Consider the following 14,092-nt stretch of genomic DNA (forward strand, 5'->3'; position numbering starts at 1 on the left):
AATTCAGTCTACTGCTACACATGGTTACATTTGAAAAATTCCTTGGTATATATGATTTATTACATATAGAAGACCTGATTTGGATAGATTACTGACCTAAACAACCTGTCACAGCAGTGAGAATGGTTATTGCTGCAGTAAATTAAGGAAAAAACATTTCAGAGTGGTTAACTTCCAAGGGTTGCCTAGAATATTTCTTTTTGGTCTCCAACTAAACATATTCCTTCTTGTTGAAGTGGATTAATCTTCTGGGAAAATAAAATTACTTGTAAAAGTAATGCAGTTCTATAGAAACAGCATTTTATTGATGTTTCTTTCAAATGTTTCAAATTGCACTGAGATAGTATGTACAATTTTTATTAATGTGTTTTAAACATTTAAAAAATATGCCTCTTTCTTGCTTTATATGGAACAAATGTGTGCCTACAGTTAGCTTGTCTAAGGACAATTCTATTTTCTCTTGGAATTTGATGATAAAGCTGGGAATACATTCCTTTTTTTAAAACCTCAATTCTCTAATAGAATAACTTGAAATTTACCGATGAAGAGAGTACGCTATTGAACAATATATTTTAACTTTGTAACAAGGAAAATTGTTCCCAAACTACCCTATCATCTACCCAACGAATCAGGACCATAAGAATTTTCCCTATGTCTGTGGCTTCTTCTAATTCTACAGTTTTATTTAATTAATTAATTTTTAATTGAAGTATAGTTGATTTACAATGTTAATTTCTGCTGTACAGCAAAGTGATTCAGTTATATATATATTTTTCCATTATGGTTTATCACATGACATTGAATATAGTTCTCTGTGCTGTATAGTAGGACCTTGTTGTTTATCCATTGTGTATATAAAAGCTCACATCTGCCCACCCCAACCTCCCACTCCCTCCCTCCCCCAACCCCCTCTGCCTTGGCAACCACCAGTCTGTTCTCTATGTGCATGATTATGTTTCTTTTTCATAGATAGGTTCATTTGTGTCATATTTTAGATTCCACATATAAATGATAACATAATGGTATTTGTCTTTCTCTTTCTGACTTACTTCACTCAGTATGATAATCTAGTTGCATCCATGTTGTTGCAAATGGCATTATTTTGTTCTTTTTTATGGTTGAGTAGTATTCCATTGTATATCTGTTACACATCTTCTTTATCCATTCGTCAATGGACATTTAGGTTGCTTGCATGTCTTGGTTACTGTGAATAGTGCTGCTATGAACATAGGGGTGCGTGTATCTCTTTGGATTAGAGTTTTGTCTGGATATATGCCCAGGAGCAGGATTGCTGGATCATATGGTAACTCTATTTTTAGTTTTCTGAGGAACCTCCGTACTGTTCTCCATAATGGCTGTACCAATTTACATTCCCACCAACAGTGTGAGAGGGTTCCCTTTTCTCCACACCCTCTCCAGCATTGTTATTTGTAGACTTTTTAATTATGGCCATTCTGACCAGTGTGAGGTGATACCTCATTGTTCTTTTGAATTGCATTTCTCTGATAATTAGTGATGTTGAGCATCTACTCATGCACCTGTTGGCCATCTTTATGTCTTCTTTGGAGAAATGTCTGTTTAGGTCTTCTGCCCATTTTTCGATTAGGTTGTTTTTTTGTTGTTGAGTTGTATGAGCTGTTTGTGTATTTTGGAAATCAATCCGTTGTTGGTCGCATTGTTTGCAAATACCTTCTCCCATTCTGCAGCTTGTCTTTTCATTTTGTTTATAGTTTCCTTTGCTGTGCAAAACCCTGTAAGTTTGAATGGGTCCCATTCATTTATTTTTGTTTTTATTTCTATTGCCTTGGGAGACTGACCTAAGAAAACATTGGTACAAGTTATGTCAGAGAATGTTTTGCCTATTTTCTCTTCTAGGGGTTTTATGGTGTCATGTCTTGTTTAAGTCTTTAGGCCATTTTGAGTTTATTTTTGTGTATGGTGTGAAGGTGTGGTCTAGCTTCATTGATTTACATGTGGCTGTTCAGCTTTCCCAGCATCACTTGCTGAAGAGACTTGTCTTTTTCCCATTGTATATTCTTGCCTCCTTTGTCAAAGATTAATTGACCATAGGTGTGTGGGTTTATTTCTGAGCTCTCTATTCTGTTTCATTGATCCATATGTCTCTTTTTGTGCCAATACCATGCTGTTTTTTTTTTAAACATTTACATTTAAGTACTTTTTTTAAAATTAATTATTTTTATTTTTGGCTGCATTGGGTCTTCATTGCTGCAGGTGGGCTTTCTCTAGTTGGGGCAAGTGGGGGCTACTCTTAGTTGCGGTGCGTGGGCTTCTCATTGTGGTGGCTTCTCTTGTTGCGGAGCACGGGCTCCAGGCGCGTGGGCTCAGTAGTTGTGGCTCGTGGGCTCTAGAGCGCAGGCTCAGTAGTTGTGGCACACGGGCTTAGTTGCTCTGTGGCATGTGGGATCTTCCCAGACCAGGGCTTGAACCCGTGTCCCCTGCATTGGCAGGTGGATTCTTAACCACTGCCCCACCAGGGAAGTTCCACCATGCTGTTTTGATTACTGTAGCTTTGTAGTACTCTCTGAAGTCTGAGAGGGTTATGCCTCCTGGGTTGTTCTTTTTCTTCAGGATTGCTTTGGCAATTCTGTGTCTTTTATGGTTTCATATGAATTTTAGGATTATTTTAGTTCTGTGAAAAATGTCATGGGTAATTTGATAGGGATCGCATTGAATCTTAATTCTACAGTTTTATATACCTAAACTCTGCTCTTCACTTTCTCCATATGATTTTTAAATTTTTTTATTCAAGTGTGGTTGATTTATAGTGTTTCAGGTGTACAGCAAAGTGATTCCGTTTTATATATTTTTTTTTTTTCAGGTTCTTTTCCATTATAGGTTATTTCAAGATATTGAATGTTGTTCTCTGTGCTATACAGTAGATCCTAGCTGTTTATTTTTATATATAGTAGTGCATACCTGTTGATCTTAAATTCCAAATTTACCCCTCCCCCTTTCCCTTTTGCTAACCATAAGTTTGTTTTCTGAGACTTTTTCTGTTTTGTAAATAAGTTCATTTGTATCATATTTCTTTTTTAGATTCCACATATAAGTGATATCATGTGGTATTTTTCTCTGACTTATTTCATTTAGTATGATAATCTCTAGGTCCATCCATGTTGCTGCAAATGGTGTTACTTCATTCCTTTTTATGGTTGAGTGATATTCTCTCCATATGTTTTTGGTAACTCAGAGCTAGACTGTTTTCATACTTCATCAAGCCAGATGTTACTTTTAACTCCTAAATTTCAAATGCTGTAATATCCAACCCCAAATTGGATGTTCTAAATTGACATGGAATAAGATATACCTATATTTTATGATGACTTAGAAAAGAAGTCTCTAAATCAGAAAAACTTGTAGAATGATTTGAATTTATTTTTAAGATACACTATAACAAGAGTTCATCAGTTCTGTGTCCCAGCCTGGACATTGACCATAGAGAAATAGACGCCTCTCTGTGCTAGCAGCTGCTGGTGTGTGCCGTGCTCCTTGACTTTGCCGTTCTCAATCACCACTATCAAGTCTGCATTCTGAATGGTGGACAGGCGGTGAGCGATCACGATGCAGGTGCGGCCTTCTCGGGCTTTGTCCAGAGCTTCTTGGACAATCTATTGATAAATCAGAACAGAAGCCTTATCTTAAAAATTGTAGAAATAAGTTTTAACTGTAAAGGAAATCTAAATATTTTATCATCTGTACAAAAGAAAATTACCTTTCTTGTCTCATTTTGAATCTTTAGCTTTATGCATGTTTTTACATAATCCATCTTTTTTTCACACACACACACTATTTTATTTTTACAAGAGATAAATAGACTGACACCAAGCATTGTAAATGGATGACCACAACAAAAGCAACAATGATTGCAATTACCAAACATGAAACACACTCATACTATGTCATAATATTGACATTCAGTCCAGTAATCCTCCACTGTAACAGCTCCTTGACTTTGCAGTGAAAATTGATTTGTATATTTTTTGCCTCTGAGTCCTTGTGGGATTTTTTTTTTAAATTCAAACAAAGTCACAAAAATTATAATCATCCTCAACAGTTCACTCACTCCCATGTAATTAATTTTTTTTTTCATCTTGATCTTTTGTTAGCACTTTTATGAGTTCATCAGTTTTCCATTAGAGTTCTGAAAATGCTTATTCATTCAGTTCAGCAGTATAGTCAGTTACCAGAAACCTGTACTTGTCAGAGTCTTTTCCATGAATTCCTTGACGATGAAACCCTTTTATAGGAACATACTTGCAAAAGCATCAGAGTACACCCAGAACTGTCTGTAAATGACAAAAGACTTAAAAATGACCACGGTTAAAGATTTGATGAAAGTTCATAATAATGCAGTTGGCAAGGAAATTTAGTTATTTCTGAGATATACATTTTAAAGTAATAACTAGAATTATGACTTATAACATTATACCAGAACATAAAAGATTTTTAGAAATTTCATGTAATGTCTGAAACATTTATATTAACATATTTCCATACAAATAACCCAAAGAAAGTTTAGTATTAGTTGTTTTGTTTGTTTTTTTATACTGCAGGTTCTTATTAGTCATCAATTTTATAAACATCAGTGTATACATGTCAATCCCAATCGTCCAATTCATCCCACCACCATCCCCACCCCACCGCGGTTTTTCCCCCCTTGGTGTCCACACGCCCGTCCTCTACATCTGTGTCTCAACTTCTGCTCTGCAAACCGGCTCATCTGTACCATTATTCTAGGTTCCACATACATGCATTAATATGTGATATTTGTTTTTCTCTTTCTGACTTACTTCACTCTGTATGACAGTCTCTAGATCCATCCACGTCTCAACAAATGACTCAATTTCGTTCCTTTTTATGGCTGAGTAATATTCCATTGTATATATGTACCACAACTTATTTATCCATTCATCTGTCGATGGGCATTTAGGTTGCTTCCATGACCTGGCTATTGTAAATAGCGCTGCAATGAATATTGGGGTACATGTGTCTTTCTGAATTATGGTTTTCTCTGGGTATATGCCCAGTAGTGGGATTGCTGGATCATATGGTAATTCTGTTTTTAGTTTTTTAAGGAACCTCCATACTGTTCTCCATAGTGGCTGTATCAATTTACATTCCCACCAACAGTGCAAGAGGGTTCCCTTTTCTCCACACCCTCTCCAGCATTTGATGTTTGTAGACTTTCTGATGATGCCCATTCTAACTGGTGTGAGGTGATACCTCATTGTAGTTTTGATTTTCATTTCTCTAATAATTAGTGATGTTGAGCAGCTTTTCATGTGCTTCTTGGCCATCTGTATGTCTTCTTTGGAGAAATGTCTATTTAGGTCTTCTGCCCATTTTTGGATTGGGTTGTTTGTTTCTTTAATATTGAGCTGCATGAGCTGTTTATATATTTTGGAGATCAATCCTTTGTCCGTTGATTCGTTTGCAAATATTTTCTCCCATTGAGGGTTGTTTTTTCGTCTTGTTTATGGTTTCCTTTGCTGTGCAAAAGCTTTGAAGTTTCATTAGGTCCCATCTGTTTATTTTTATTTCCATTACTCTAGGAGGTGGATCAAAAAAGATCTTGCTGTGATTTATGTCATAGAGTGTTCTTCCTATGTTTTCCTCTAAGAGTTTTATAGTGTCCACTCTTACATTTAGGTCTTTAATCCATTTTGAGTTTATTTTTGTGTATGGTGTTAGGGAGTGTTCTAATTTCACTCTTTTACATGTAGCTGTCCAGTTTTCCCAGCACCACTTATTGAAGAGGCTGTCTTTTCTCCATTGTATATCCTTGCCTCCTTTGTCATACATTAGTTGACCATAGGTGCATGGGTTTATCTCTGGGCTTTCTATCTTGTTCCATTGATCTGTGTTTCTGTTTTTGTGCCAGTACCATATTGTCTTGATTACTGTAGCTTTGTAGTATAGTCTGAAGTCAGGGAGTCTGATTCCTCCAGCTCCGTTTTTTTCCCTCAAGACTGCTTTGACTATTCGGGGTCTTCTGTGTCTCCATACAAATTTTAAGATGATTTGTTCTAGTTCCGTAAAAAATGCCATTGGTAATTTGATAGGGATTGCATTGAATCTGTAGATTGCTTTGGGTAGTATAGTCATTTTCACAATATTGATTCTTCCAATCCAAGAACATGGTATATCTCTCCACCTGTTGGTATCATCTTTAATTTCTTTCATCAGTGTCTTATAGTTTTCTGCATACAGGTCTTTTGTCTCCCTAGGTAGGTTTATTCCTAGGTATTTTATTCTTTTTGTTGCATTGGTAAATGGGAGTGTTTCCATAATTTCTTTTTCAGATTTTTCATTAGTGTATAGGAATGCAAGAGATTTCTGTGCATTAATTTTGTATCCTGCAGCTTTACCAAATTCATTGATTAGCTCTAGTAGTTTTCTGGTGGCATTTTTAGGATTCTCTATGTATAGTATCATGTCACTTGCAAACAGTGACAGTTTTACTTCTTCTTTTCCAATTTGTATTCCTTTTATTTCTTTTTCTTCTCTGATTGTCATGGCTAGGACTTCCAAAACTATGTTGAATAATAGTGGTGAGAGTGCACATCCTTGTCTCGTTCCTGACCTTAGAGGAAATGCTTTCAGGTTTTCACCATTGAGAATGATGTTTGCTGTGGGTTTGTCATATATGGCCTTTATTACATTGAGGTAGGTTCCCTCTATGCCCACTTTCTGGAGAGTTTTTGTCATAAATGCGTGTTGAATTTTGTTCAGAAGCTTTTTCTGCATCTATTGAGATGATCACATGGTTTTTATTCTTCAATTTGTTAATATGGTGTATCACATTGATTGATTTGCGTATATTGAAGAATCCTTGCATCCCTGGGATAAATCCCACTTGATCATGGTGTATGATCCTTTTAATGTGTTGTTGGAGTGTGTCTGATAGTATTTTGTTGAGGATTTTTGCATGTGTATTCATCAGTGATATTGGTCTGTAATTTTCTTTTTTTGTAGTATCTTTGTCTGGTTTTGGTATCAGGGTGATGGTGGCCTCATAGAATGAGTTTGGGAGTGTTCCTTCCTCTGCAATTTTTTGGAAGAGTTTGAGAAGGATGGGTGTTAGCTCTTCTCTAAATGTTTGATAGAATTCACCTGTGAAGTCATCTGGTCCTGGACTTTTGTTTGTTGGAAGATTCTTAATCACAGTTTCAATTTCATTACTTGTGATTGGTCTGTTCATATTTTCTATTTCTTCCTGGTTCAGTCTTGGAAGGTTATACCTTTCTAAGAATTTGTCCATTTCTTCCAGGTTGTCCATTTTATTGGCACAGAGTTGCTTGTAGTAGTCTCTTAGGATGCTTTGTATTTCTGCAGTGTCTGTTGTAAGTTCTTTTTCATTTCTAATTTTATTGATTTGAGTCCTCTCCCTCTCTTTCTTGATGAGTCTGGCCAATGGTTTATCAATTTTGTTTATCTTCTGAAAGAACCAGCTTTTAGTTTTATTGATCTTTGCTATTGTTTTCTTTGTTTCTATTTCATTTATTTCTGCTCTGATCTTTATGATTTCTTTCCTTCTGCTAACTTTGGGTTTTGTTTGTTCTTCTTTCTCTAGTTTCTTTAGGTGTAAGGTTAGATTGTTTACTTGAGATTTTTCTTGTTTCTTGAGGTAGGCTTGTATAGCTATAAACTTCCCTCTTAGCTTTTGCTGCATCCCATAGGTTTTGGATCATCGTGTTTTCATTGTCATTTGTCTCTAGGTATTTTTTGATTTCCTCTTTGATTTCTTCAGTGATCTCTTGGTTATTTAGTAACGTATTATTTAGCCTCCATGTGTTTGTGTTTTTTACATTTTTCCCCTGTAATTGATTTCTAATCTCATAGTGTTGTGGTCAGAAAAGATGCTTGATATTTCAATTTTCTTAAATTTACTGAGGCTTGATTTGTGACCCAAGATGTGATCTATCCTGGAGAATGTTCTGTGCACACTTGAGAAAAAAGTGTAGTCTGCTGTTTTTGTATGGAATGTCCTATAAATATCAATTAAATCCAGCTGGTCTATTGTGTCATTTAAAGCTTCTGTTTCCTTATTTATTTTCATTTTGGATGATCTGTCCATTGGTGTAAGTGAGGTGTTAAAGTCCCACACTATTATTGTGCTACTGTTGATTTCCTTTTATAGCTGTTAGCAGTTGCCTTATGTATTGAGGTGCTCCTATGTTGGGTGCATATATATTTATAATTGTTATATCTTCTTCTTGGATTGATCCCTTGATCATTATGTAATGCCCTTCCTTGTCTCTTATAACGTTCTTTATTTTAAAGTCTATTTTATCTGATAAGAATGTAGCTACTCCAGCTTTCTTTTGATTTCCATTTGCATGGAATATCTTTTTCCATCCCCTCACTTTCACTCTGTATGTGTCCCTAGGTCTGAAGTGTGTCTCTTGTAGACAGCATATAGATGGGTCTTGTTTTTGCATCCATTCAGCAAGCCTGTCTCTTTTGGTTGGAGCATTTAATCCATTCACATTTAAGATAATTATTGATATGTATGTTCCTATTACCATTTTCTTAATTGTTTTGGGTTTGTTTTTGTAGGTCCTTTTCTTCTCTTGTGTTTCCCACTTAGAGAAGTTCCTTTAGCATTTGTTGTAGAGCTGGTGTGGTGGTGCTGAATTCTCCTAGCTTTTGCTTGTCTGTAAAGCTTTTGATTTCTCCATCAAATCTGAATGAGATCCTTGCTGGGTAGAGTAATCTTGCTTGTAGGTTCTTCCCTTTCATCACTTTAAATATATCATGCCACTCCCTTCTGGCTTGTAGAGTTTCTGCTGAGAAATCAGCTGTTAACCTTATGGGAGTTTCCTTGTATGTTATTTGACGTTTTTCCTTTGCTGCTTTCAGTAATTTTTCTTTGTCTTTAATTTTTGCCAATTTGATTACTGTGTGTCTCGGTGTGTTTCTACTTGGGTTTATCCTGTCTGGGACTCTCTGTGCTTCCTGGACTTGGGTGGCTATTTCCTTTCCCATGTTGGGGAAGTTTTCAACTATAATCTCTTCAAATATTTTCTCTGGTCCTTTCTCTCTCTCTTCTTCTTCTGGGACCCCTATAATGCGAATGTTGTTGTGTTTAATGTTGTCCCAGAGGTCTCTTAGGCTGTCTTCATTTATTTTCATTCTTTTTTCTTTATTCTGTTCCGCAGCAGTGAATTCCATCATTCTGTCTTCCAGGTCACTTATCCATTCTTCTGCCTCAGTTATTCTGCTATTGATTCCTTCTAGTGTAGTTTTCATTTCAGTTATTGTATTGTTCATCTCTGTTTGTTTGTTCTTTAATTCTTTGAGGTCTCTGTTAAACATTTCTTGCATCTTCTCGATCTTTGCCTCCATTCTTTTTCTGAGGTCCTGGATCATCTTCACTATCATTATTCTGAATTCTTTTTCTGGAAGGTTGCCTACCTTCACTTCATTTAGTTGTTTTTCTGGGGTTTTATCTTGTTCCTTCATCTGGTACATAGCCCTCTGCCTTTTCATCTTGTCTATCTTTTTGTGAATGTGGTTTTTGTTCCACAGGCTGCAGGATTGTAGTTCTTGCTTCTGCTGTCTGCCCTCTGGTGGATGAGGCTATCTAAGAGGCTTGTGCAAGTTTCCTGACGGGAGGGACTGGTGGTGGGTAGCTACATAATCCATCTTGCATATAGTTATGTTCTTTATAATAAAAATGGATTCTCACACTAGTCACAAAATGATTTAAACTTAACTACTTCACTTTTGAGTATTTTATTTCCCAGTTTTTCCATTATTAATGTGCTAAAGAAAATGAAAAGTGCAAAAAATAACATTACTTTTTTTGTTTATACAAGTAATATGTGGTCATTTTTGAAAATTTGGAAAATGCTGGAAGGGATTCAATAAAAATATTCTACCTCAAAATAACCGCTATCTACATTTGTTTACTTTTTCTGTGCCTGCCTATTTTTAAAAATTTTATTGAAATAGAGTTGATTTACAGTGGTGTGTTAGTTTCAGGTGTACAGCAGAGTAATTCAGCTATACATATACATGTATCTATTCTTTTTGAAATTCTTTTCTCATATAGGTTATTACAGAATATTGAGTATAGTTGCCTGTGCTATACAGTACGTCCTTGTTGGTTATCTATTTTATATAGTAGTATGTACACTTTTAAACCAGACTAATTTATCCCTCCCCTCCTTTCCCCTTTGGCAACCATAAGTTTGTTTTCTACGTCTGTGAGTCTATTTCTGTTTTGTGAATAAGTTCCTTTGTATCAGTTTTAAATTAGATTCCACATTTGAGTGATATAATGGTATTTGTCTTTCTCTGACTTAACTTCACTTAGTATAATAATCTCTAGGTCCATCCATGTTGCTGCAAATGGCATTATTTTGTTCTTTTTTATGGCTGAGTAGCATTCCATTTTATATATGTACCACATCTTCTTTATCCATTTGTCTGTCAATGGACATTTAGGTTGCTTCCATATCCTGGCTATTGTAAACAGTGCTGCAATGAACATTGGGGTGCATGTATACTTTCAGAGCATGTTTTTCTCCAGATATATGCCCAGGAGTGGGATTGCTGGGTCATATGGTAGTTCTATTTTTAGTTTTTTAAGGAACCTGCATACTGTTCTCCATAATGGTTGTACCAATTTACGTTCCCACCAACAGTGTAGGAGAGTTCCCTCTTCTCCACACCCTCTAGAGTATTTGTTATTTGTAGACTTTTTTTTTTTTAATAAATAAATAAAATTTTATTTATTTTATTTATTTATTTATGTATGGATGGCTGTGTTGGGTCTTTGTTGCTGCATGCAGGCTTTCTCTAGTTGTGGCAAGTAGGGGCTACTCTTCCTTGCAGTGCACAGGCTTCTCATTGCGGTGGCTTCTATTGTTGCAGAGCATGGGCTTTAGGTGCGCAGGCTTCAGTAGTTGTGGCACACGGGCTCAGTTGCTCTGCAGCATGTGGGATCTTCCAGGACCAGGGATCAAACTTGTGTCCCCTGCATTGGCAGGTGGATTCTTAACCACTGTGCCACCAGGGAAGTCCCTGTTGACTTTTTGATGATGGGCATTCTGACCAGTGTGAGGTGGTACCTCACTGTAGTTTTGATTTGCATTTCTCCATTAATTAGTGATGTGGAGCATCTTTTCATGTGCTTGTTGGCCATCTGTATGTCTTCTTCGGAGAAATAACTATTTAGGTCTTCTGCCCATTTCTTTTTTTTTTTTTTTAATTAATTTATTTATTTTTGGCTATGTTGGGTCTTCATTTCTGTGTGAGGGCTTTCTCTAGTTGTGGCAAGTGGGGGCCACTCTTCATCGCAGTGCGCGGGCCTCTCACTATCACGGCCTCTCTTGTTGCGGAGCACAGGCTCCAGACGCGCAGGCTCAGTAGTTGTGGCTCACGGGCCTAGTCGCTCTGCGGCATGTGGGATCTTCCCAGACCAGGGCTTGAACCCATGTCCCCTGCATTGGCAGGCAGATTCTCAACCACTGTGCCACCAGGGACGCCCTGCCCATTTCTTGATTGGGTTTTTTATTTTCCCCTGGATATTGAGCTGCATGAGCTGTTTGTGTGTTTATCTGTTTTTTTCATGGTTGACTGCACAAAGAAGTTCTATTTTATAAATTAAATGGGACATGAGGTAGGAGGCCATACCTTTTCACTTTCAGTATCCAGAGCTGACGTAGCTTCATCCAACAGTAGGATTTGGGGGTGTCGGATGAGGGCTCGGGCAATAGCAATCCTCTGTTTTTGACCTCCTGAAAGCTGAGTCCCCTTATCTCCCACTCTTGTTTCATATTTCTGCAAGTTAGCCATTAATAAAGTTAATAAAGTTCTAGCTCAGAAAAATTCTAATGACATATTGAATAAACTTTTACTTCTTAACACTTGACAATTCTAACTATAAGAAAAAATTACTTAGAATCACTAAAAAGTTTCTGTAATGACTACCAAGTTGTCCATTTAATTTTTTTTTTAACAGGACATTCATTTTCAAAATCAAACTAGAAAATTAATGACCTTAGTTTTCAATGGTATGCTGCAAGAAATTCTCCAATTCCTACCATTATCAAAATGTCAGTTGATCTGCTATCATTGGAGTCCTAAAATGGTTACATGTTAATGTTTAAGGTATAACATTTTAATTTTATTTATTTTTTAAAAATTATTATTTATTTATTTATTTATTTTTATTATATTTTTGGCTGTGTTGGGTCTTCGTTTCTGTACGAGGGCTTCCTCTAGCTGCGGCAAGCGGGGGCCATTCCTCATCGCGGTGCGCGGGCCTCTCACTATCGTGGCCTCTCTTGTTGCAGAGCACAGGCTCCAGACGCGCAGGCTCAGTATTTGTGGCTCACGGGCCTAGTTGCTCCGCGGCATGTGGGATCTTCCCAGACCAGGGCTTGAACCCGTGTCCCCTGCATTAGCAGGCAGATTCTCAACCACTGCGCCACCCGCCACCAGGGAAGCCCTAAGGTATAACATTTTTAATTTGAAATATTCACATGACCCACATGGAGCCTAGTTTATTCTTTTTTAAACTCATTCATTCACTTAAATATTTACCAGCTACCTATTATGCCAGAACTGTGGGAAGTATAAAAATGAATCTGTCTCTGTTCTTACACTTAAGGAATACATAATCAAGAGAAAAAAATACATACACAGCACTCAATATAAGATCAAGTTACTAGTCACTGTGAAAATTGTTTCACTGAACTCTTACTTTTCAAATCCATATTGATTTCACTGCAATTTGGCTATAGTCATAGCTGCTATAATGAGGTAATAAATAGGGAGTGTTGGGGACCGTGGTAATTGGAGAGTACAGGTCCTCTCCAAAGAAATAAAACACTAAGGAAAAACACCATTATACCAAAATTAACTCAAAATGGAGTGTGAAATTAAAAGTAAAATGTAAAACCATAAATTTAGAAAATAAACAGTGGAGAAAAATCTTCAGGACCAAGGGCTAGGCAAAGAGTTCTCGGACTTGACATCAAAAGCACAGTCTGTAAAAGGAAAAAATGAATTGGACCTTATCAAAATTAAAAACCGAAGCTCTGAAAAAGACCCTGTTTAAAGGATGAAAAAATAAGCTCCAAACTGGGAGAAAATATTTGCAAACTACATTTCCAACACAGGACTAATAACATGAATATATAAAAATCTGTCAAAACTCAACAGTAAAAAATAATCCAATTAGAAAATGGGCAAAAGACATGAAAAGACATTTCACCAAAGAGGAAATATAGATGGCAAATAACTATATAAAAAATGTTCAACGTCCTCTGCCATTAGGAAACGCAAATTAAAACCACAGTAAGATATCACTACACACCTATCAGGATGGTAGAAAAAATAGTGGCAACAGCAAATGCTGGCAAAGATTCAGAGCAACTGTATCCCTCATACTTGCTGGTGGGAAAATGAAATGGCAGAGCCACCTTGGAAAACAGTTTAGCAGTTTCTTATAAAATTAAACAAGCAATTACCATATGGTCTAGCAATTGTGCTCCTGGGCATTTATCGCAGAGAAATAAAAATTTAGGGTCACACTAAAACCTGTACACAAGTATTTATAGCAGCTTTACTCTTAATAGCCCAAACGGAAACAACCTAGATGTGCTTCAACAGGTGACTAGTTAAAAAAGCTGAGGACCATATAGTAGCTCTATTTTTACTTTTTGTAAGGAACCTCCATACTGTCCTCCATAGTGGCTGTACCAATCTACATTCCCACCAACAGTGCAAGAGGGTTCCCTTTTCTCTGCAAAACAGAAATAGAGTTACAGATGTAGAAAATAAACTTATGGTTACCAGCGGGTAAAGGGAGGGGGATAAATTGGGAGATTGGGATTGACACACACTACTATATATAAAATCGATAACTAATTAGGACCTACTATATAGCACAGGGAACTCTGCTCAGTACTCAGTAATGGCCTATATGGGAAAAGAATCTAAAAGAGTGGACAAATGTATATGTATAAGTGATTCACTTTGCTGTACACCAGAAACAAACAAAGCATTGTAAATCAACTATACCCCAATAAAAATTTTAAAAGCTGCGGGCCATCCA

At 36.6% G+C, this 14,092-nt stretch overlaps 2 protein-coding genes across 4 annotated transcripts in view; one reads left to right on the plus strand and one right to left on the minus strand.

Moving 5' to 3' along the window:
• The window catches only part of CROT (carnitine O-octanoyltransferase), a 99,624-nt gene that overhangs the window by 64,434 nt on the left and 21,098 nt on the right, over positions 1-14,092 (plus strand). The window lies entirely within an intron of this gene.
• The window catches only part of ABCB4 (ATP binding cassette subfamily B member 4), a 75,748-nt gene continuing 65,036 nt past the window's right edge, over positions 3,381-14,092 (minus strand). For both annotated transcript variants that reach the window (XM_061198491.1, XM_061198490.1), the window contains exons 26-27: positions 11,665-11,811; positions 3,381-3,629 (exon numbers count right to left, since the gene is read on the minus strand). In XM_061198491.1, coding sequence (XP_061054474.1) covers positions 3,426-3,629; positions 11,665-11,811 — 351 coding nt within the window. In that variant the 3' untranslated portion in view covers positions 3,381-3,425. The remainder of the gene's footprint in view (positions 3,630-11,664; positions 11,812-14,092) is intronic.

Source organism: Eubalaena glacialis, chromosome 8 (genome assembly GCF_028564815.1).
Source record: "Eubalaena glacialis isolate mEubGla1 chromosome 8, mEubGla1.1.hap2.+ XY, whole genome shotgun sequence".
Lineage (NCBI taxonomy): Eukaryota > Metazoa > Chordata > Mammalia > Artiodactyla > Balaenidae > Eubalaena > Eubalaena glacialis.